Raw genomic sequence first — 24,688 nt, forward strand, 5'->3', positions numbered from 1 at the left:
CGCTCCACGGGGACGAGCATTTGCCACCGTCGTTAAGCGAATCCCACCCGGCGGTTAAGTGACTCGTTTGGCCGTGAAGCGAACCTGGCTTTCCCCCTTGACTTTGCTTGTCCGAAGGTCGCAAAACGGGGATCGACGGTCACTTGCAACTGGCGTGAATGCCTGCCAGTTGCCAAGCGTTTGAGAATTTCAAACACCTGATGCTAGGGATATTGCAACGGTCGTAAGTCTGAGAACCGGGCCTAAATCTCTTTTTTTTCAGTGCCGCTGTAACTTCGAACGGTCACTATGCAAATGGTTGTAAGTGGAGGAGTCTCTGTTCTTGGTTGCCGTCTCCCAGGAGCTCAGCTACAGAGACAGGAAGGGGTGAAATCCACCAGGTTCTGACAGGTTCTGGAGAACCGGTAGCGGAAATTTTGAGTAGTTCGGAGAACCGGCAAATACCACCTCTGGCTGGCCCCAGAGTGGGGTGGGAATGGAGATTTTGCAGTATCCTTCCCTTGCCACGCCCACAGAAACTCCATGAGCTTTTTGGCCAAGAAGCAGAAGACGTGAGGAAGGTAAGGTAGGTTGTCAGAACAACCGATAACGCAAATGTCGAAAAAAATCCTAGAACTAAGGAGAAATTTCCTGACAGTGAGAACAATTAACCAGTGGAACAACTTGTAAATGCTCCAACGCTGGAAGTTTTTAAGAAGAGATTGCACACCCATTGGTCTAAAATGGGATTGGGTTTCCTGCCTCAGCATGGGGTTGGACTAGAAGACCTCCAAGGTCCCTTCTTCTATTCCTCAGCCTCCTGCTAGTTGTGCCACCTACTATACCATCCCCTGATTCGCCTCCTCCACCTTACGGGAAAGGTAACCACCGATAAATTCCCAAATTCCATCTTTGCCCCAGCGATTGCTTTCATTACACTATTCCCACCTCAAAAGATGGTAGCCAACATGGCTGGAGAGGGGGATCAGTAATATTGGAAGAGTCTGAAGCCCCTTCCCCAAATCCAGTGCAGGATAAGATCACAGCAGGGATGGGGCTGCTGGGGGTTCTCAGGGATTTGAGAGAACCTGTAGCTAAGAATCTCTGCAGTTCGGAGAACCCCCAAATCCCACTCCTGGCTAGCTCTGCCCCTCCCAGGAGTCCCCACGCGACCCATTTTGGATGCAGGTAAATGCAGGGAGGGCGAAAAAACCGGCCTACCGGAAGTTCAGGGAGGCCAGAAAAGGGCCTCCGGAGCCTGGGGAGGCTGTTTTCACTCTCCCAGAGGCTCAAGAAAAGCCTTTGGTGCCCAGGGAGGGCAAAATCGCCACCGACACCCCCGTGGTGCAGGAGGCTAGGCCACGCCCACCATGGCCACACCTACCCAGCAACCGGGCAGAGAACCCCTTGCTAAAATTTTTGAAGCCCACCCCTGGTTTAGAGATAAGGCGCTTCACCCTCTCTCTTGAATTTTGACTTCTCCATGGACTCTTTAAGGTCATACAGGCTAACTATAAACTAGGTTTCCTTTGCCCTTGGGGGCCGCACAGACATTAAACCCGGTCCAGATTTTGAAGGAGTTGGGCCTTCTCACTCACAGGTTCTGGTTGTCCCCCCCCAAGTTCATGAGATCTTAGACAAGCATCCCCGTGACAGCTGTTGGAAGATCTCGATAACTGAGCGTGTGCTAAAATGTCTTCTCGGTTGATGTTCTGTCCCCCACAAATCCCTTCTAGAGATGTTTTGGGAGGTCCCCAAATATTGTTATCTCCACCTCGTGACTAGGCAATCCAGAATAACGGCAAGCAGATAAGAAGTTTAGTCTTATCCTGCTTGTTGTTTTACGCTTGCCCAATTTTTCCTCTCGGTCTTTCTACACCCGAATGTCTCTTTTGGCGTTGGCTCTCTGCCAGAAACCGGCAATCGTGACATCCCAGCCCTACGTCCAATATAGGTCAGTCCTCGATTTACGACCACGGCGGAGTGCAACATTTCCATTGCAAGGGCAGTCTTGTCGTTAAGGGAGCTTTGCCTCATTTTGCGACCTTTCTCGCCACCCTTGTGAAGTGAATCATCGGGTCATTAAGTGAATCTGGCGTCCACCCCCCCCATTGACTATGCACGGAAGCCGGAGAGGAAGGTTACAAATGGGAGAAATCATGTGACAGCACAGCAGTCGTTAAGTGCAACGCCAGTTGCCAAGCGACCAAAATTTGGATCATGTGTCCCTGGGGGAAATGCTGTAACGGTCATGCGTGTGAAAAGCGGTGGTTGAGTCCCTTTATTTATTCGGTGCCATTTAACTTTGGTCGTTAAACGGATGGTTGTAAATCGAGGACTATTCCTTCCTATAGAAGGAAACCCAGATTGGGGGTCGAACCAACGTTGATGGTTAAGAGATCAAGGAAAACCCTTCCCTGTTGCAACGGTACACGCAGAGAGATGGACGAGGGTGCCTGTAAACGTGACTCGGACCTCACAGATCGCGTGTTTGTGTGTGTGTGTGTGTGTGTGTGATGCACAAATGCTGAATGGCTTTTTGGCAGTAGCTTGCACAAGGATTAGAGCTGGGGGACCATCGGCCACCAGCTTTTCCCAGCTTCCTTCCTGACCTCCATTCCCTCCTTCCCCATTTCCCCACTTCCCCGTCACCAACCCAACATGAATATGGGGGGGGAAAACAATGACCGCTCCTTTCCAATTAATTTTTCTTGAAAAAAGAAAACAGGCGATTCCCTTCGGCTCCAACTGGTTCGGAGCCCTGCTGCTGGACCTTCAGCATAGGCGAAGGCCGGGTGCGCCGCTTGGCTCCGTAGCTGCTGGTGGTGTACATCATCGTCTGGCTCCATTCCTTAGGATGTCTGTCCATCAGCTGCTGGTCGATGAGCCTCTGCATGTCATCCTACGGCCAGGGAGAGAGGAAAAACTGTTCGGGAGAAGCCAGTGACGATGGGAGGGGAAGAGATGTAGGGCAGGGGTCCCCAATCTGTGGCCCACTAGTGTGACCTATTCGGAACCGGTTTGTGGGGCGGCGCAGCTCCACTTGCAGTCAAAATAAAAATTCAGATTATGTGATTACCAGCTATTTTCACAACGGGACTCAAATACCGTGTTTCCCCCAAAATAAGACAGGGTGTTATATTAATTTTTTGCTCCAAAAGACGCATTATGGTTTATTTTCCGGCTAGGTCTTATTTTGGGAGAAATACAGTACTTAACGCCTCCATCTGGTTGACAATCTTAACTGGGGTTTATTTTTGGGGTAGGGCTTATATTACAAGCATCCTGAAAAATCATGCTAGGACTTATTTTCTGATTAGTTCTTATTTTGGGGAAAATACAGTACTAAACACCTCTGTCTGGTTGACGATCTTAACTGGGTCTTATTTTTGGGGTGGGGCTTATGTTACGAGCATCCTGAAAAATCATGCTAGGACTTATTTTCTGATTAGTTCTTATTTTGGGGAAAATACAGTACTTAACACCTCCGTCTGGTTGACGATCTTAACTGGGGCTTATTTTTGGGGTGGGGCTTATGTTACGAGCATCCTGAAAAATCATGCTAGGACTTATTTTCTGATTAGTTCTTATTTTGGGGAAAATACAGTACTAAACACCTCTGTCTGGTTGACGATCTTAACTGGGTCTTATTTTTGGGGTGGGGCTTATGTTACGAGCATCCTGAAAAATCATGCTAGGGCTTATTTTCTGGTTAGGTCTTATTTTGGGAGAAATACAGTACTTAACACCTCCATCTGGTTGACGATCTTAACTGGGGCTTATTTTTGGGGTAGGGCTTATGTTACGAGCATCCTGAAAAATCATGCTAGGGCTTATTTTCCGGTTGGGTCTTATTTTCGGGGAAACAGGTTAGTTAATGGAATGGAATAAACTAATTACGGGGAATTCTTGAATCTACGACCACAATTCTTGGTTGCCAGCATGAATTCTGGGAGTTGAAGTCCACAGGTCCGTAAAGTTGCCATGGTTACCTACCCCCGTTCTAAGCATTTCCAGTCTCTGCTCGAAAGGATGAAGCGGTACCCCAGGCGGGATGGGACATGAGAGGATGCCATGGGGAAGGGAAAGAAGCGGGGTGCGTGGGGAGGGCGCTCACCTTAAAGGCAGGAGGGGTGTACGACTAAAGCTGTTGTTACGGGAAGTGATAAAGGCCACTAGATCAGAAACCAAAGAAGCCAAATAGTGAAAAGGCCTGAAGAAGCAAACTGGAAAAAGAAGAGAAAGAGAGAGAGAGAGAGAGAGAGAGAAAGAGAAATGACCACAAGGAAAAAGGGAGGACAAGTTCAACCAGGAGAGCTGCGGGATGCGGGGACAGGAACGTCCAACTTGTGATGCTCCCCCCTTGTGGATCAAGGGGGAATTTGCACAAGGCCAAGGAGAGTTGGAGGGGCCACCTCGGAGTCTCTAGATAGAAGGTGGCCACCAGTCCCGAGGGCTGGACTTGAAAGCTTGGAAGGGAGGAGGAGGATGCGTTTTAGGGAAAGCCTCTTGGGATCTACGGGTTGGACGCGAGGGATGCTGGGAGAGGAGGAACCCCTTGGAAGGTCAGTTCTGGGGGGTCGTCAACCCCAGGAACAAGGACCTCAAGAAGAGCCCAGTTCTACTGAACCATCTCTTCCTCCTTTTCTCCTCTTGCTTCTCCTCCTTTCCTCCTCCTCCTCTCCTTTTCTCCTCTTTTTCTCCTCCTGCTCCTCTCCTCCTCCTCTTCCTCCTTTCCTCCTCCTCTTCTCCTGCTCCTGCTCCTGCTTCTCTTCTTCCTCTCCTCCTCCTCTCCTCCTCCTCTTTTCCTCTTCCTCCTTTTCCCCTTCTGCTCCTGCTTCTCCTTTTTTCCTCCTGCTCCTGCTTCTCCTCCTTTTCTCCTCCTCTCCTGCTCCTCCACCTTCTTTTCTCCGTCTTTTCTCCTCCTCCATCTGCTCCTCCACCTTCTTTTCTCCTCCTTTCCTCTTCCTCCTCTTCCTCCTTTTCTCTTCCTCCTCCTGGCTCCCACAGAGGGGTCAATGAATGTGTATCCTTCACAAATTTATCTACTGTGTCATGCAACCCTGGAGAAACAAGGATCTCTCCTGGCCCTGGACATTTGGCAGGCAACATTTTTGGAGGGGTGTCGTCAAAAGCCCTGATCCAAACCAGCTTTTTCCTCCTTCAGAAGCCCTCTTTAGGGGCGTTTCCCCCCCCCCAAGTGTCCCAAGCTGAGTTCCACCAAAGAAGGAAGAAGGTTCGACCATCTCTTTCTCCTCCACCCCGAGAGCCTCAAAAGTGTCATCGAACCCAGTTTACAACGGATGTAACAAAAACCATGGACATTAAATGAAGCAAGGCCCCCTCTTCCCTCTTCAAGTCTGAAATCATTTTTTAAAATTTTCCTGACTTATAGTCCGATTGGATCAAAGAGAAGAAACACCCAGAGAAGGCAAAACGGTGGAGAAAAAAGACATTTTTTTGAGAAGTTCACCCCGCCGGTTCCCTCTACTTCCATTGTTCTGGGCAAGGGAGGCCTTTCGTTATCAAGCCCATGTGGCACCACCCAGAAGAAGACCTCTACGGGTTAGGAGGTAGACCCTGGCCCTGACTTCCTCTTCCTCCTACCTGCCACGCTTCCAGCTGCTGCGAAAGGTTAAGCTTCTGTTGAATGGCGTCCAACAGCTGGCTGTTCAGCGACATCATGTCCATTCTGCATTTGGCCAGCTCCATCTCAACAGCGTTCTTCCTGAAAACCAAAACAACAACAACAACAAACAACAAAATGATTTAAGAGACGTTTGGGTTTTGGGTCACCTTTTCATCTGTTCCCACAGATGGAGCCTGGCTGGGGAATATGGGATCTGCAGTCCCAACACATCGCATGAGTACCACCAGGCTTGGGGGAAGCGGAGCCAGATGGCTATTCTAGCGTGCAAGGGTGGCCATTCATGAAATTCTGATTTAAGAAATATATATATATATATATATTTCTCTGCCTACGCAGCCAGGGCTGACAGAACACAGTCCCCCCCCACCCCCATTGCAAATATCTCGGTATTGCAAAAGTGGGGAAAAAAAACATTTTAAAAAATCCCCTTCACAGAATGAATATTGGACTTCCTAAGAAGCCAGTTTCCATGGATACAGGAGAGTCGGTAACCTACACCCAGCCTAAACTACCAGAAGCTTCCTCGATTTCCGGCATTGAAACTCAATAGGCAACCAATATTCTCTGTTTTCAGGCGAGAGAGGGCAGCAATGAGGTGGCTATTTGGTCTTTTTTTTTTTTTTCCTGATAATCACACCTGTGTTATGGGTCCATCATCAAAGGAGCAGAAAATGAATAAAAGAGGGTGGGAGGGAGACAGGGAGGGAGGGAAAGGGAAAGAGAAGGAAGGAGGGAGAGAGAAGGAGGGAAAGGGTGGGAGAGAAGGAGGAAAGGGGGAGAGAGAAGAAGGGAGGGAAGGAGAGAGAAGGAGGGAGGGAGAGAGAAGGGAAAGGGAGAGGAGAGGGAGAGAAAGAAGGAGGGAGAGGGGGAGAGGGAGAGAAGGAGAGAAAGGGAGAAGGAGGGAGAGAGAGGTAGGGAAAGGGGAGGGGAGGGGGAGAGAAGGAGGGAAAGAGAAGGAGGGCAAGAGGGAAAGAGAAAAGGGGGAGAGAAGGAGGGGAAGAGGAAGGGGGAGGGAGGGAGAGAAGGAGGGGAAGGGAGAGAAAAGGGAGAGAGGGAGAGAATGGAAAGGGAGAGAGGAGAGAATGGGAGAGAGAAATAGAAGGGGAGAGAGAGAGAAGGAGGAGAGAAAGGGAGGGAGAGAGAGAGAACAGAATCATAGGGCTGGAAGCGACCTCCGTGGTTGTCTATTCCAGACACCTTTATTTTTTCAGCCTTGGCCAGACCAGAATGCCTTTGGATGCATTTTGAGCCCTTCATCAGATTTGGTGCAAGGGAGGATCACCATGCAACCAGTGTCAAAATCGCCACGGAAGCCACCGTACTGGAATTCCTGGCGATGGATCTCAAATTTTAGATCTTAAGCCCCACCCTTGTCTCTCCCTAACACCGATCCTGCCACTCAACCAAACTTTTTCTCAGCTTACTTAGAAATGGCTTCATCTCGGTCTCGGATAGCCTTCAAGAGCTGCTCGCTCATCTCCTTATCTTCCGCCGATCCCCGGAGTCGATCTCTTTCCTCTTTCAGCGAAGTCATTTCTACACTCAACAGAGTCACCTGACAAAGACAAAGGGGGGGGGGAAGAATCAAGGTTGTGATGTTGTGGGTTTCATAGCAAGGCAAAAGAATGGGTCCATTCGATCTAGAGATGTCCAGCAGAACTTCATAAATCAATGAAGACCAGCTGAACTCCAGAAAAACCTTCGCAAGTGGAGAAGTGGTTTGTTTGCAACTTAGTTCCTTAGATGCTGTGATGTTGGCTTTGGTTGAGGTTGTGTGGGTTGACTGTGTTGTGTTGGCTTTAGTTGAGGTGTGTGGGTTGGCTGTGTTGTGTTGTGTTGTGTTGGCTTTGGTTGAGGTGTGGGTTGGCTGCGGTGTGTTGTGTTGGCTTTGGTTGAGGCCATGTGGGTTGGCTACTTTGTATTGTGTTGGCTTTGGTTGAGGTCATGTGGGTTGGCTACGTTGTGTTGTGTTGGCTTTGGTTGAGGTTGTGTGGGTTGACTGCGTTGTGTTGTGTTGGCTTTGGTTGAGGTTGTGTGGGTTGGCTACGTTGTGTTGTGTTGGCTTTGGTTGAGGTGTGGGTTGGCTGCATTGTGTTGGCTTTGGTTGAGGTGTGGGTTGGCTGTGTTGTGTTGTGTTGGCTTTGGTTGAAGTTGTGTGGTTGGCTGCGTTGTGTTGTGTTGGTTTTGATTGAGGTTGTGTTCCACCTAAGGAGGTGGTGGCTTCTGCTTGAACTACAGGTGGAGGCCCTGGCTTAGGAAGACTTTTGTCCATCTTTAGCTAGTGCATTAGATGGTGCTGGCTTTGGGGACCGCTGTTCTAGCCTGAATCCCATTATGGCTAGACTACATAGTACAAGTTATGTGGGGCTGCCTTTGTAGACTATTCAAAAATTTCAATTGGTACAGTGTGGATGGTTTGACTGATAGGTGGAAATCCATTCAGCAACATCTGTTGGTTTCCAGCTTGAATCCTAAATGCTGTTTATCACCTATAAAGGCCTTTTTTGGCAGCTGCTGCACACGGCTGGCTCCTATTTAAATGGTTGCCCACTAGGACTCCAAGATCCCTCTCACAGTTACTACTATTGAGCGAGGTACCACCTATACGGTACCTGTGCATTTTGTTTTTCTTGCTTAAATGTAGAACCTTACTTTTCTGCCTACCTATTATCTCTCTAAGGGGCTCAGTGGCTAAGACGCTCAGCTTGTTGATCGAAAGGTTGGCAGTTTGGCATCTCGAATCCCTAATGCCGTGTTATGGGGTGAGCTCCCATGACTTGTCCCAGCTTCTGCCAACCTAGCAGTTCGAAAGCAGGTAAAAAAATGCAAGTAGAAAAACAGGGACCCCTTTTGGTGGGAAGGGAACAGCGTTCCATGTGCCTTTGGCATTGAGTCATGCCGGCCACATGACCACGGAGACGTCTTCGGACAGCGCTGGCTCTTCAGCTTTGAAACGGAGATGAGCACCGCCCCCTAGAGTCAGGAACAACTACCACATATCTGCGGAGGGAACCTTTACCTTTATTCTCTCTCTCTCTCTCTAACCATCAAAGGAAGCTCTTAAAAACAGCAACAAAGGAATCTTGCTCCCTGCATCCCTGCCTACCTGGCTGTGAAGCTGCTGTAGCTCTTCCAGACTCTGCCTCAGTTTCCCCCGTTCGCCTTCCATTAACTCCCTCAGGGCTCTGGAATCTTCACTCGTTTGCTTGATCTGTTCCTCCAAAGCATCGTCATCACTTCTCCGAGAGCCCTGAAAAAAGATATGAAAAGTCTTTTACCCAGGGATATTAGGGATGTTGTCAAGGTTGGCTCAGCCTCCCATCCTTCCGAGATTGGTAAAATGAGGATCCAGATGGTTGGGGGGGGGATAAGATGCTGACTGTAAACCGCTTAGAGAGAGCCAGAAAGCACTCTGAGGAAATATATACATTAAGTCTAAGTGCTATTGCTATTCCTCCCTCCCTCCCTTCCCCTCCCTCCATCCAAATCAAGCTAGGTTCACATAGCTTGATTTTCAGGACAGTATATATGCCTAAATGCTGGAGCGGAGTGGTGGCCTAGAAGGGGAGCTCTCGCCTCACAATCAGGAGGCTGTGAGTTCGATCCTAGGTAGAGGCAGATATTTCTCTCTCTGGGCACAATGAGAATATATCTGCTGAAAAAAACTCCGCATAGGCGACAGGAAAGGCATCCGGCCATTTGTTGTGACCGAGGCTTACCGAGTCATTACAAGACACAATTAGTCCCAAACAAATTTATTTTATTATAACAGCTGAGAATTACATTCATTCCCAGCCGAGTCCCAATTAATTGCAAAACAAGTCCTTCGGAAGAGGTCCTTCGGGATAATCACCAACCTTTCTCTTCTTCGACACCCTGCCAAAGGCCTTAGTTGGCAAAGCCCCACGGAGTTCAGAAACAAACAAGAGATGCCGACTGGAAACAGAGTTAGCAACCTTGCTTTCCTGCAAAAAGGCCCAAGTGCCTTTGTTTCTCTTTTAAGCCTTATGGGAGGGGCCAGTCATCTCCTGGCCTTACTCCCGAGTCATCCCTTTTGCTTTAGCTGCTCTTGCCTTCTGGCAGCTCTGCACACGTGTGTACTAGGAACAGGCTCCTCCTGTTCCTCTGCCTCTCTGCTGTCCGACTCTGGGGGCTCCAGAGTCTGCGCATCACTCCCAGCTGGCCCTGGCCCCATCTCTGCCTCCGACGCAGAGCCCTCGTCTGAGCCTTCCCCAGACTACAGGACTGGACTCCATGTTCCGCCCCAGCCTCCTCACTGTCCACTGCCAGGTCCGCAGGCTGCTGGCGGACCACAACACTATTAAACACTCTACTAGCTTCATTCAGTTGCCCAGACTCCACCACGCAAGGGATTAGGGAGTCATTAAAAGAAGGATGACAATATAAGCCTCAATGCTAACTGTTATTAATGGGGTGATAGTGGTAACCCCCCAAACCCTGCTTACTGGGGAATCCGTGCCATCAATCACGCTTTGGATCAGCCTTTTCAATTCGCTGAGTGCAGCCCTCAAGCTGCCGGCCGGAACGTCTTTGGCTGAGGAGGTTTCTGAAGACTCGTCCATGGAAGAGTCTGTGGAGACGGCAGAATCCGCACTGTCGTTCCCTCTGAGGTGCGTACACAAGTAACGGACTTGGCAATAGGCCTCCCAAAGCTGCAACCTCAACTGCGGTAACAGAATTAAAAAAAAAAAAAAAGTGTTCGAAATACGACGACACCCATCTGACGGATTTCAAACCCAGGATTACATCTGCAGGATGAGTGGTGCGGTGGCCTAGAGGTGGAGCTCTCGCCTCACAGTCGGGAGACTGTGATTTCGATCCTAGGTAGAGGCAGATATTTCTCTCTCTGGGCACAATGAGAATATATCTGCTGAACAAAACTCCGTACTGGCAACAGGAATGGCATCCGGCCATTAAAACACTCTGCTAGTTCCATTCAGTGCGACTCCAGCTCGCAAGGGATTATGGGGTTATTAAAAGGAGATGATGATGATTACATCTGCAGGATCGAATTATGTACAGGATCTTATTCCCAGGAAGTTCTTCCCACCCACCCCAAACTTTCAGCCTCGATCTGTTGGCATCTGACCATCTTAAGAACGTTCGATTGAAGGACAACCTAGAAGCTCAAGGAATTGTCCTACTTTGGCACAGCTTCCAAAGTTTTCTGGAGCCCCACCGCTTCGTACCTGTTCCCGCTCTTGTTCCAGCTCTTCTGCTTCCATGCTCTGTTCGATCTCCGACAGCAAAGACATTCTGGTGGAGTTGAAGTCTTGGAGGCTTCGTTCCTCATTCAGCTCCTCCATCTTGACCTGCAGCTGCCGATAGGACAGTCTCACCTCTTGAAGTTCCAGCTGGCTCTGGTGCAACTGATAAGAGCGAAAAGTTAGCCAAGAGAAGAGAATTAACCAAGGTCACCGGTGATTGAAACCCAACCTAGCTTGGCCTATAATAGCTGTTGAGGGGCACCTCCAAGGAACTATTCCGGAAAAGGGCCAGCGCAATGTAGCAGGTGGGACCTGAACCTCAATGCAATCTTACATTGGATGAGTTATACTACCGTACATGAATTCAATTCAATACCAAGGATTTTTCCTAGTGAATTTCAATATCCACACATCGACCTATGGGAAATTAGTTTGACAACAAATTTTGGGGTCTTGGGATGGGCCCTCCCTGGTTTTAGGAGGAGATGATAATCCTGTGGTCTTGGGTTTATTTATTTATTTACCAAAAATTTATATGCCGCCCTTCTCCCTAAGGACTCAGGGCAGCGAACACAAGTTAAAAACATACGATAATAAAAAGTAAGGTGATTAAAACCCAGATTAAAACAACAACAATCAAAATAATAAAACCCAAGGATCAGGGTCAACCCATTTGTTGGAATAGCCAAGTCCCGACGGAAGGAGCGGAGATCAGGTGCCGTCCGAAGCTTGGTGGGTAACTTGTTCCAGAGGACAGAGGCGCCTACAGAGAACGCTCTACCCCTGGATATCGCCAGCCGACATTGTCTGGCCAACGGTACTCTGAGGAGGGCAGCCCTGTGAGAGCGGACAGGACGGTGGGAGGCGGGTAGGAGATGATCCTGCAAATACCCCGGACCTAAGCCATGTAGGGTTGAAGGAAATTCGGCCACCCAACTAGGAAAATCCATAAAACCAGATCCAGGATCTAGAAGGATCAGCTTGCATTACTTGCAATGATCCAGAAATCTCAAGTGGGTTTTCATGGGTTGGGAGATATGACAGAACAGAACAGAAGCAGGAGGAGGCTGAGGAATAGAGTAGAGTAGAGTAGAGTAGAGTAGAGTAGAGTAGAGTAGAGTAGAGTAGAGTAGAGAATAGAATAGAATAAAATAGAATAAAATAGAATAAAATAGAATAAAATAGGAATAGGAAGAGCCTTGATAGTACAGTGGTCTATGCACCCTGTTATTAACACAGCTGCCTGCAATTTACTGCAAATTCAAATCTCGGCAGGCTCAAGGTTGACTCAGCCTTCCATCCTTTCTAAGGTTGGTGAAATGAGGACCCAGTTTGTGGGGGCAATAAGCTGACTTTGTATAAATAAACAAAAGTATGAAGGCTATTGCTTAACACATTGTAAGCCGCCCTGAGTCTCCGGAGAAGGGCGGCATATAAATCAAATTAAAAAAAAAAAAAGAATAGAATAGTTGGAAGGTACTTCAGAGGTCTTCTTCGCTCTCAAGCAGGAGACCCTCATACATAACTACCGTTTCAGACAAGTGGAAGTCCAGTTTTTTCTTAAAAACCTCCAGTGATGGAGCACCCACAATTTTAGTTGACTTTACTTTAGTTTTACTTAGTGTTCCAAGAGGAAGAATGACCCCTCCTCTGCATGTTTCCCAAACCTACTCTTTCCCTTGATTCTCGGGTCCCATTTTGTAGGGCTGAGATGGACCTCCACAACTTCTAAGAATTCCTGAGACAAAGCCCACCTTGGTCTTCTTCTCCTGGCATTTCTGGGGTCCTCGGGCTTCCATTCCTACCTGCAGGTCTTTTTCATGGCTTTGCCGTTCCAAAATTAAGACACGGTCTTGAAGTTCTTCCACCGTCCCCTGGAGAAGGTTGTTCTCCTCCATCATGGCACTGAGCCGGCGCTCCAGGTCCTGCTTCCGATCCCTCAGCATCTTAATCTGAAAAAACAAGCAAGGGGAGAGTCTCAATGTCAAGACCGAGCGTGTCTGGAGAAGAGAGAGGACCTGGGCTCTGGAGAAACCAGAAGGAAAAGGACCTGAGTGGCAGGGAGAAGCCACACCTGTGGACACAGCCTGGAACGGAACGACGGATCAGTGGAATGTGGGAAGAGAACGGAAGCAGAGCTGATCTCTTTCCCCCTACCTACCTACCCTCCCTTCTGGAACTTGGCTCGCGGAGTGGGAGGAATTTAAATTTGTGGAGCTTGGAATGTGCGTTGCCAAGCAAAGGAGAGGGAGGGAAGGAGGCCGAGCGGTCACTCCGCCTCCCTGGAATTCCCAGAGGGATTTTAAGAGATGAACTTAGGTTCCATGATAGGTCAGCGGGGTGGGTGGGGGTGGGGGAGATCTTCGCCCCACTTGCTCGGTTCCTCTCCGCCATCGGTCCCAAATACAAGGGTAATTGTGGCTGCCTCCTTCTCTCTGGGGGAAAAAAAGCTCCTTTGTGGTTGTGTTCAGCCTGCACGAGGTGTGTGTACGTGTGAGAAACCTCTGAGATGAACATCATTGGGAGGGGCCTCACAAGACCAGTTTGAGGGACAAGGGGGACATTTCTGAGAGTTATAAGGGAGGTTTTTCTCAAGGGAAGGAGGGGAAGGCAGAGAATTCTTCTGTGCTGTCAAAGTTTTGTCTGTGTGTTTGCGTATAAATATGGATGTGGGAACAGAATATAGCATATAGAATAACAAGAAATGGAAGGGACCTTGGAGGTCTTCTAGTCCAACCCTCTGTGTATGTGCTTTAGTGTGCTTGTGTATGCACATATATAGAGAGAACACACACATATCTACCAGTGGTGGGTTTCAAAATTTGTTACTACTGGTTCTGTGGGTGTGGTTTGGTGGGCATGGCGTGGCATGGTGGGCGTGGCTTGGTGGGCGTGGCAGGGGAAGTTTACTGCAAAATCCCCATTCCCTCCCAATCAGCTGGGACTCGGGAGGCAGAGAATAGATGGGGGCAGGCCAGTCAGAGGTAGTATTTACTGGTTCTCCGAACTACTCAAAATTTCCGCTACCGGTTCGCTAGAACCGGTCAGAACCTGCTGAAACCTACCTCTGATATATACATATCTGTAAATCTGCATGTGTGTGAATGTGTACATGTGTATGGGCATGCATGAATGTGGATGTACCTGTGTGTGGATATACACCTACATGAATGTGTATAGGTTTGTGTATATTTAGTTATATATATATATATACTGCATAGACATATACATGCACACATGAATGGGTGTGAGTATATATGTGAACGTGCACGTGGGTGAAAGTCTTTGGGTGTATCTACTGTATATATAGGAATCAATGTGTATGTATGTGTGTGTGGATGGATGGATGGATAGATGATAGAGAGATAAAGATAAATAGAGATAGATAGATAGATAGATATAGATGATAGATAGATAGATAGATAGACAGATAAATAGAGTGACAGTAGAGAAATAGATAGACAGACAGATATAATGTAGAGAGATAGATAGACAGATGATAGATAGACAGATAAATATAGATAGATAGACAGACAGACAGACAGATACAATGTAGATATATATATATAGAGAGAGAGATAAATAGGTAGGTAGGTAGGTAAATAGATGATAGATAGGTAGATAAATAGACAGATAAATATAGTGATAGATAAACAGATAGACAGACCAATATAATGTAGAGATATAGAGATAGATAGATAAATGGATAGATAGATGATAGATAGATAGACAGATAAATATAGTGATAGATAGAGTAGATCAATAGATAGACACAGATAGATATAATGGAGAGATAGAGATAGAGAGATATGAATGTGTATAGGTATGTGTATGTCTATATATCATGAACAAGTGTAAGTGCATGTTTGAATGCATGCTTGCATATACGTATATGTGAGCATACACATGCATACATACATGCGCATGGGCGTGTGCGTGCATATATGTACACGGATGTGTATACACACATACAAACACGCATCCACAAATGTGTGCGCGAGGGAGTGTAGACACAGAGTTTTGCACCAGGGGGTCAAATCATTCAAGATGGCGGCTGCTCAAACCCTGCCACCAAAACCCCACGCTCTTTCTCATTTAATCAGCCACTGGAGCTGTCCCCTTGGCTGCCCAGATCCCCCCTACCCACTATTCCCCCACCCCCACCCCAGAAGCCGACTGTCTGCCTAGGTGTGCTCACACAGCCTCGTGCGTATTTGTTCGATTACAGAACTTCCAACGCTGAAGTTGCTTAACCGCTGTCGCAATATATGAAATGCAGCCTAGGCAACATTTTGCCCAGCCAGCAAGCAGAATTTTCCCCTTCTCTTTTCTGCCAAGATAACAAACCACCATTTCCAGGAAGAAACGCAACCAGGAATGTCCCGGGAGTTGGAGAAAGGGGGTAGCCCAAGCTTACCCCACCTCCTGCTTCCCTTACGTCTAGCTGCGATTTGTGACGGCTTCCCTTGTGAATGTTTGGGAATTCTGCTTTTTAGCAGGCGTGAATCACTCCTTGAGTATTTCTTTTGAGGTATATATTTGTTCCCAGGTTTAGGAATGAGATAAGGAGTCAAAAGTCCCCCAAACGAAGAGAGGAAGGGGGAAAAAAAATATTCAAGAAAAAGAAACGCTGGGAGAGGAAAAAAAAATATGATTTGTAAAAACGGTGAGGTGGAATTTTCTCGGGAATCTGATATGGCATGAACCCTTTTAATTCTATTTGTCAGAAGAAGATGAGTTTGGTGGCTCTGGTGGCTTGCCCCTGACTTAAAAGGATGCACAAAAATGCATTTTTTTTTACTGGAGAAATGGGCACGAAAACGTGTGCCAATTTTAGCGTGGACTTGTCTTTTTAAGATTCTCCGCTTCGGAGACAGAGCTGCGATCTTCCACGTTGCATTTCTCTCGTGGCACCTTGGGAATTTAAAAAAGATTTCCCACCTGATCCTTCATGAAGCTGGATTAAATGAGACAACCTCCCTCAATACCTATTACGCAGGAGCCCCCCCCCCGGGGGGGATGGGAATTAGCAACTCTCTTGGGTGGGTGAATAAGAGAAAAAAAAATCTTGTTTTGCAAAAAGTGGCAGCGCGATTCGATTGGGACTTCGGAAACGATGGGCTCCAGTCTGATTCAATTAAAGGAAAGAAGCGTTTCCTTCGATCCAGAGAGAGGGGCCAATCCGTCGGCATCGATTTGGAGATAATGGATTGGCGTTGACGTTTCAAACTAACTTGCCAATTGGATCTGGGAAACCAATTTGACCGGGTGATTGAGCTCTACTCAGAATGGAATCCTGCCATACCTTTCAGAATTTTAATAACCGCAGCTCGTCCTCAACTTGCGACGGTTCCAAGGCTCCATTATATGAGCCTTGGTGGTGCAGTGGACTAAAGTGCTGTTAAGTAGCACTTAGCTGCCAGCTGCCTGCAATTAGTGCAAGTTCAAATCTCACCAGGCTCAAGGTTGACTCAGCCTTCCATCCTTCCGAGGTAGGGAAAATGAGGACCCGGTTTGTGGGGGCAATAAGCTGACTTTGTATTAAAAAAAGAACACCGCTTAAGGGGGGTCCCGAAAGCCCTACTATGCAGGTATATACAAAAGTATGAAGGCTATTGCTTAGCGCATTGTAAGGTGCCCTGAGTCTCCGGAGAAGGGCGGCATATAAATCAAACCAATGAATAAATAAATAAATGAAATTTCTGATAATCAGGTAGCCCAAAATCATTTTATGACGGTTTTGCCAAAAACTAGCACTTTCTTCTGGTTTTCGGCAAAACTCTCCCAAGTGAACAATAGGTTTCCATAACGAAGTATTCATTTAATAGCCATGACATTCACACTTATGACCTCCAAATTCACTTAACGACTGCTACAAGAAAAGCGTAAAACCAACTTGGTAAAGCTGACCATTATGGACAGGCTCCCATAGGGTCATAACTCAAGGATTGCCAGTAGAGATTTCTAAGAAGACTTTCATTTCCTGCCCGGCTATTCCATATGGATTCGTTTCTCCATTCTAAAATATCTAAATGAAGCCTGGATAGCTCAGCAGACTAATGCATTGTAATTTAACTCCAGCTGTCTGCAATTAGTAAGTTCGAATCTCGCCAAGGCTCAAGGTTGACTCAGCCTTCCATCCTTTCTAAGGTAGGTAAATTGAGGACCCAGTTTGTGGGGGCAATAAGCTGACTTTGTATAAAATATACAAAAGGATGAAGGCTATTGCTTAACGCATTGTAAGCCGCCCTGAGTCTCCGGAGAAGGGCGGCATATAAATCAAATTAAAAAAAAAAAAAAACCTCCAGAAATTTTGGAAACTTCCAAAGGATTCTCGCGAGCAGAGCCTGATGGGAAATTCCTCAAAGCATCCCACTGACCGCATGAGATGACGAATGAGATGGACCCATTGGGCTTGATCAAACATGCTAACTGGCAGAGGTTTGGCGAATGAGCACGATCACGGAGCTTTTAAAGACGGTGTGCTTCCATAGAGAGTGGCGGTGGGTTTCGTTCATGTATGTTACACGTGAATGACTCAACCAGCACCCCCGTGTGCAGACCAGTGAGACACAAAAGGCCATGAAGAAGCTGAGAAACCAGACAGCGACAGAAGAGGATGGAAAGGACATGCAAAAGTCGGATCTGATGACATGCAATTCAAACCTGGTGGAAATATTCATACTTACTTCCAAGATTTGCTGCTCCGATAAGAGGAAGGAAGGGGGAGGAGGAAGGAAGGTTAAAATGGGACAATTAGGGCTCACAAAATGTAGGGTCGGGAACAAGAAACGGGGAAGCTTAAGGACGAGAACCATCTCAACCAGTGGTGGGTTTCAAAAATTTTTACTACCAGTTCTGTGGGTGTGGCTTGGTGGGCGTGGCATTGCTTGGTGGGCGTGGCAGGGAAAGAATACTGTAAAATCTCCATTCCCTCCCCACTCCAGGGGAAGGTTACTGCAAAATCCCCATTTCCTCCCGATCAGCTGGGACTCGGGAGGCAGAGAATAGATGGGGGGACGGGGCCAGTCAGAATTTTTTACTACCAGTTCTCCGAGCTACTCAAAATTTCCGCTACCGGTTCTCCAGAACTGGTCAGGACCTGCTGAAACCCACCTCTGATTTCAACTACGTTCTCTATAGTCTTCCTCTTAGCTGGAAAGACTTCTGATGGGCAACTCAAATATTACGTAGACACTCTGAGAAGTTTTCCAGGTTCTAGCCTAAATTCTCTTGTTTTTTAAGCAACCAGGTTTTTTTTGCAACATTTATATCTGCCATGGTTTTGAGGATGAAAAGGCATGCTTTTCATTCAAAACTTTTGTAGGGTGCTTGGAGCAAAAATGGGAATGAAAAGAATGATCGCATTCATATTTAATCAAGTTACTTCCATCGATCCGAAGGTACCTTGGAGGTCGATTTCTACTCAAAAGGTCAACGAAAGTGTCGGGTAATATTTATCGCATTGAATTATTCCTGGCGACAGTTCCAAAACCCCAACTCACTGTGGCAAGATGGCTGCTGTCAACTCGCAAAGCATCCCTGGCCTGCTCTCGAGTTGCCATAGGCCAGAGGGGGATGGGAAACTAGCAAAATGGCACAGCAGCCAAAGACAGATGCACATTCCATGCTTATCTCTCTCAAGGCTGTCTCCCAGGGTTACCTACAGCAGCCCAGAGGGGAGTGACCTTTACAACCCGCAAAATTGCTCCATTGGTGAATGTGATTGATGACCCATCCTGGGGGGAGGGGGGAAACAGGATCATAATTGAAGCGTAAATTACGTAGGATCAGAGCTGGCTTCACCTGGGAACGTGCCAGACATGAAGTTCATAATAAATAACTGGATTTCTTTTGAAGCTTGGCTCGAGACTCATGATTTAATTAGGGCATCCGTCAGAACTCTGACAGCCGCCGTGAGATGGCCACGGTGTGTTGGCCGTGGCAAGTTGTCCTACCTAGATCTTCTCCAAAGCCACCTTCAGACAAAGCTTCTCCAACTTGGAGGTCTCTAAATTTTTGGGGACTGGCTTGGAATTCTGGGAGATGAAGTTCCCTTGCACTGAGAGGCCATCACGGTCGAATAGGATTGCCCGAGATCGCCCAACCTTGGAGGAGACTCACCTCTGCTTGAAGGCTCTCAAGTCGTACTATGTGCTGGTTGGTGGATGACCTCTTCTCCCTGAAGTCCTCTTGGAGGACATGAACCTGTGTGGAAAGCTTTCTTTCCGCTTCCGACGCCTGCAAAATAAGAAGACACCATCATTTTAATTGACGTTTAAGGGAGCCATGCCTGTAGTTGGCTTGGAGCTCTAATCAACTTTGGCGGCTGTTGGAAAAACTAAGTTGGGTTGGATTAATATTTGGATGAGAAATCAACAGGAAACCCAGGGAATATGCCTAGAGGAAGGAAGGGAGGGAGGGAGGGAGGGGAAGGAAGGAAGGAATGAAAGGGGAGGGAGGGAGGAAGGAAGGAAGGAATGAAAGGGAAGGGAAGGAAGAAAGGAAGGGGAAGGAAGGGGAAGGAGGGAAGGAAGGAATGAAAGGGAGGGAGGGAGGGAGGAAGGGGGAGGGAGGGAAGGGAAGGAAGGAAGGAATGAAAGGGAAGGGAGGAAGAGAGGAAGGAAGGCTGAGTCAACCTTGAGTCAGGAAGGGAGGGAGGGAGGAGAAGGAAGGAAGGGAAAGGAAGGAATGAAAGGGAAGAGAGGGAGGAAGGAAGGAAAGAAGGGGAGGGAGGAAGGAAGGACTGCTGGCTCATACTCAAGTGATTGTCCACTAGGACTCCAAGATTTCTTGCAGTTACTAATGTTGAGCTAGTTACCACCTATCCTATACTTGTGCGTTTGGTTTTTCTTGCTTAAATGTAAAACTTTACTTTTCTAAAAACACCGAATATCGTTTGGTTAGAGAGGGCCCAGTGTTCCAAGTCTGTCAAGATCCATCTATATCTTGAGGGGGGTAGGAATAAACAAAAGGGGGGTGGGTGGGTAGGAATAAAATGTCAGAAGCATTTATCTCTACCACGCTAATGTAAAACGATCAGATGAACTCCTTACGTTTCATTCAAGGCAGTAGAATAACAGAATCCCAGAGTTAGAAGGAACCTTGGAGGTCTTCTAATCTAGGGGTCAGCAACCTGCGGCTCTGGAGCCGCCTGTGGCTCTTTCACCCCTCTGCTGTGGCTCCCTGTCACTCAAAATATGCATCACAACCGCCAATGTGCGACACCCACCAGCACACGATTTATTGAGCTTTTCAACTCCCCAGTAGGCCAACCATGGATAAATCCAAGAAAAGAAAAGTTTCAGAAGAAAACAGAAGGTTTAATTCAACTACATATCCTAGTTTTGTGGCCGCTCAAGAAATCGTCAGGCAGGGAAGGGTTTTGTGGCTCCCGGTGTTTTCTTTTCTGTGGGAAACGGGTCCAAATGGCTCTTTTGAGTGTTTAAGGTTGCAGACCCCTGTTCTAATCTAACCCCCTGCTTAGATCTCACCAACGATTAATCAAGCATTAATCAGCCATGAATCACCTGATCTATCAAAATATACCGGTTTCAGGATTTTGACTCCTGCCCACTTTCCTGTTTACCAGGCGGTGGGAGGGCAAGAGACTTCCCGACAGAGAGAAGAGAAAATCAGACTGAGATCGGATGAACTTATCTTCGATCTCCTCCAGGGACTTGAATAGGCGAGTCTCAGCTGGTTCACCGTGTTGATGGGACTTGGCCTTTTACTAACTAGGCTGCAAACCAGCCTCCTGATTTAGCAGCAGCTTGGAAGAAGAAACCAGAACCATCCATGAAGCTGAGGAACCTTCCTTCCAACCCTGGTTGAGCGCCCTCAGGAACAACCCCGTTCTACAAAGACAGCTGTCGGTCCTGATGAAGGAGCCGCAGTCATCATGTTCTGCTCGAAGACGCACAGGGGTGGGCTTCAACAATTTTAGCAAGGGGTTCTCTGCCCGGTTGCTGGGCGGGCGTGGCCATGGTGGGTTTGCCCTCCCCGGCCTCCTGCACCACAGCGGGGTGGAAGGGTGTTTTTGCCCTCCCCGGGCTCCGGAGGCTTTTCTCGAGCCTCCGGAAAGGCGAAAATGGCCTCCCCAGGCTCCGGAGGCCAGAAACGGGCCCATTTCCGGCTTTCGCAAACTTCCGGTAGGCCCGTTTTTCACCCTCCCTGAGTCCTGCACTTATCTGCATCCAAAACAGGCCACGTGGGGACTCCTGGGAGGCAGTGGTGGGTTCTAACCGGCTTTACTACCGGTTCTCTTCGTGCACGCGATCGCCGAAGAGATCGATTTCACTTAACAGCCGTGGCAGAAAACGTCCTAAAATGGGTGCAAAATTCACTTAACAAAGGTCTCCACTTAGCAACGGAAATTTGGAGCTCCGTCGTGGTCGTAAGTCGCGAGGACTCCCTGCGTTCGGATGATCGACGTGCTGCCCACCGTGTCCAGCTGCAATTTTATTAGCAGGAAAGATGCCCGTGATATAAAGAAATAGAGGCAGGCAGAGAGAGGTTCGCCGAAAATCCCAGCCGTTTCCAACGTCATTTCCTCGTGTCTCCCTCATTATCCCCAGGCTCGCCGTAACGGTACGGTGGAAACCCCCCCAAAAAAACTCAAAAACCCAGGAACCACCATCGGGTTACCATGGCAACAGCAGCTGCCTGGAAGACCGGGATGTACGGTCGCCTAGCAACGGGTGACGGAGGGATTTTGAGCAGCCGCTGGCCTTGACGTTGGCTGGGATTGATCATCTCTGGCGTGCCCGCCCGGCACGATCTGAACTGTTCTGATGTGCCGAGTGTGGGGGGACGGACGGACGGACGGGGACAGGAGGCACACGTCACCTAGCCAGCATTGGGGAAGGGAGGGGAGGCAGAGGGAAGGGAAGCATACGTCGCAGTCAATCCTCGCTGTATAAACAGAGGCATAGAATCAAAATCGTGGGAGCACCGCTTTAAAAAGACTTAGTGGAATACGGCATCCCGTTTTGGTCCCCACGTTACAAAAAAAGATCGTTGAGACTTTGGAAAAAAGGTGCAAAGAAGAGCAACTAAGATGATTAAAGGCCTGGAAGCGAGAACATACGGAGAACAGTTGCAGGGTTTGGGTCCAGCTAGTCTAAAGAAAAGAAGAATTAGGGGAGGACATGATAGCGGTATTCCACTATTTGAGGGGCTGCCCCAAAGAAGAGGGAGTCAAGCTATTCTCCAAAGCACCAGAAGGCGAAACAAGAAACAATGGATGGAAACTAATCAAGGATTAGGTAGTTTTTTACGTTCCTTTTGTAAGCCGCCCTGAGTCCTTCGGGAGAAGGGCGGCATATAAATTACATAAATAAATAAAATAAATAAATGAATAAAGGAGAGAAGCAACCTAGAACTAAGGAGAAATTTCCTGACAGTGGAAACAATTAACCAGTGGAACGACTTGCCACCAGAAGTTGTGGATGCTCCAACACTGGAAATATTTAAGAAGAGATTGGACAACCATTTGTCTGAAATGGTGTAGGGTCTCCTGCTTGAGCAGGGGGTTGGACTAGATGACCTCCAAGGTTCCTTCCAACTCTTATTCTATTCTATCCTCCTTCTCCTCCTTGTATTCCATTCCATTCCATTCCATTCCATTCCATTCCATTCCATTCCATTCTATTCTATTCTATTCTATTCTATTCTATTCTATTCTATTCTATTCTATTCAGATAGCAGTGTTCATCTAAACCAGTTTTCCCTATCAGAGTCCTCTACAAGTGTAAGGATTACAATAACAATAGCACTTAGATTTATATACCGCTTCATGGTGCTTCACAGCCCTCTCTAAGTGGTTTACAGACGAAGCCTCTTGCCCCCCAACAATCTGGGTCCTCGTTTTACCGACCTCGGAAAGATGGAAGGTTGAGTCAACCTTGAGCTGGTGGGAATCGAACTTTTGAGAAAAGCGCCTTTGGGACAACTATGACCTGGATGATTTAAAATCTCCGTAGATACTTAACCGCTGTGACAATCACATTCGTAAAATGAGGTGCGGTTCACTTAACAGGTGCCCTTGCTTGGTGACGTTCAGCTGAATTGTGGTTATAAGTCAAGGACTACCTGTTTGCAACTGAGGAAAAATTAGCTTTCAGAGCTGGCTTCGGTGCAAATTTAGAATGGAATGGAATGGAATGGGATGGGATGGAATTTAGTTTAGTTTAGTTTAGTTTAGTTTAGTTTAGTTTAGTTTAGTTTAGTTTAGCTTAGCTTAGCTTAGCTTAGCTTAGCTTAGTTTATCTTAGTTTATCAGCTTATTTTAGTTTAGCTTAGTTTATCTTAGCTTATCTTAGCTTATCTTAGCTTATCTTAGTTTAGCTTAGTTTAGCTTAGCTTAGTTTAGTTTAGTTTAGCTTAGCTTAGCTTAGTTTAGTTTAGTTTAGCTTAGCTTAGCTTAGCTTAGTTTAGCTTAGTTTAGTTTAGCTTAGCTTAGCTTAGCTTAGTTTATCTTAGTTTATCTTAGTTTATCTGTTTAGCTTAGTTTATCTTAGCTTATTTTAGTTTAGCTTAGCTTAGCTTAGCTTAGTTTAGCTTAGTTTAGTTTAGTTTAGTTTAGTTTAGTTTAGTTTAGTTTAGCTTAGCTTAGCTTAGCTTAGCTTAGCTTAGCTTAGCTTAGCTTAGCTTAGCTTAGTTTAGTTTAGTTTAGTTTAGTTTAGTTTAGTTGGAAGGGACCTTGGAGATCTTCTAGTCCAACCCCATGCTTAGGCAGGAAACCCTACACCACTTCAGATAAATGGTTATCCAACCTCTTCTTAAAAGCTTCCAGTGTTGGAGCATTCGCAACTTCTGGAGGCAAGGAGTTCCACTGATTAATTGTTCTCACTGTTAGGAAATTTCTCCTTAGTTCTAAGTTGCTTCTCTCCTGGATTAGTTTCCACCCATTGCTTCTTGTCCTGCCTTCAGGGGCTTTGGAGAATAGCTTGACTCCCTCTTCTTTGGGGCAGGCCCTGAGATATTGGAAGACTGCTATCATGTCTCCCCTAGTCCTTCTTTTCATTAAACTAGACATACCCAGTTCCTGCAACCGTTCTTCATATGTTTTAGCTTCCAGCCCCCTAATCATCTTTGTTGCAGATCTTCTCTGCACTCTTTCCAGAGTCTCCACATCTTTTTTTACATCGTGGCAACCGAAAATTTACACCCTCCAAGGTAAGCTTCGGAGCTGCAGGGCCATTTGAGCTTATTCTCCAGGCTAAAAACTGGCACCGGCTGTTTTTTGAGATTAGGAAAAACTACAGAAGCGTAAAAATCGCAAGCAATATTGCAGAAAAAACATTTTGAGATCCAAGGCTCAGCTCAGCTTCTTCCAAGCTATTAGCTCTGGAAGCAATTAAACTGGCACACCAAAATCCAGCCACTTCGGATAAGGAGATATTTTTTAATCGTAGGACAGGTAAGCAACCATTAAAGAAAGAGTGCCAAGGGACTGCTGTATACAGGTACTCCTCCTCTTATGAAGGAAGGAAGGAAGGAAGGAAGGAAGGAAGGAAGGAAGGAAAGGAAGGAAGGAAGGAAGGAAGGAAGGGCTATAGCACTTAGACTTATATACCGCTTCACAGTGCTTCACAGCCCTCTCTAAGCGGTTTACAGAGTCAGCCTCTTGCCCCCAACAATCTGGGTCCTCGTTTTACCCATTTCGGAAGGACAGAAGGCTGAGTCAACCTTGAGCTGGTTAGGATTGAACTGCCAAACTGCTGGCAGCCGGCAGTCAGCAGAATTAGCTGCAGTACTGCAAACCTTGGACTGCAAGGCGATCCATCCGGTCAGTCCTAGAGGAGATCAACCCTGACTGACTGCTCTT

General features: G+C 47.2%; 1 protein-coding gene across 1 annotated transcript in view; it reads right to left on the bottom strand.

Moving 5' to 3' along the window:
* Nucleotides 1-2,680: 2,680 nt before the first annotated feature.
* The window catches only part of BICDL1 (BICD family like cargo adaptor 1), a 29,681-nt gene continuing 7,673 nt past the window's right edge, over nt 2,681-24,688 (bottom strand). The window contains 9 exon segments of the mRNA XM_070951097.1: nt 2,681-2,881; nt 5,587-5,707; nt 7,054-7,184; nt 8,736-8,879; nt 10,096-10,314; nt 10,840-11,019; nt 12,663-12,809; nt 17,547-17,558; nt 18,982-19,098. Of these exon segments, the coding sequence (XP_070807198.1) occupies nt 2,681-2,881; nt 5,587-5,707; nt 7,054-7,184; nt 8,736-8,879; nt 10,096-10,314; nt 10,840-11,019; nt 12,663-12,809; nt 17,547-17,558; nt 18,982-19,098 (1,272 nt within the window).

The sequence above is a fragment of the Pituophis catenifer genome, unplaced genomic scaffold (genome assembly GCF_029215685.1).
Source record: "Pituophis catenifer annectens isolate HBS135680 unplaced genomic scaffold, rPitCat1.0.hap2 SCAF_10, whole genome shotgun sequence".
NCBI lineage: Eukaryota > Metazoa > Chordata > Lepidosauria > Squamata > Colubridae > Pituophis > Pituophis catenifer.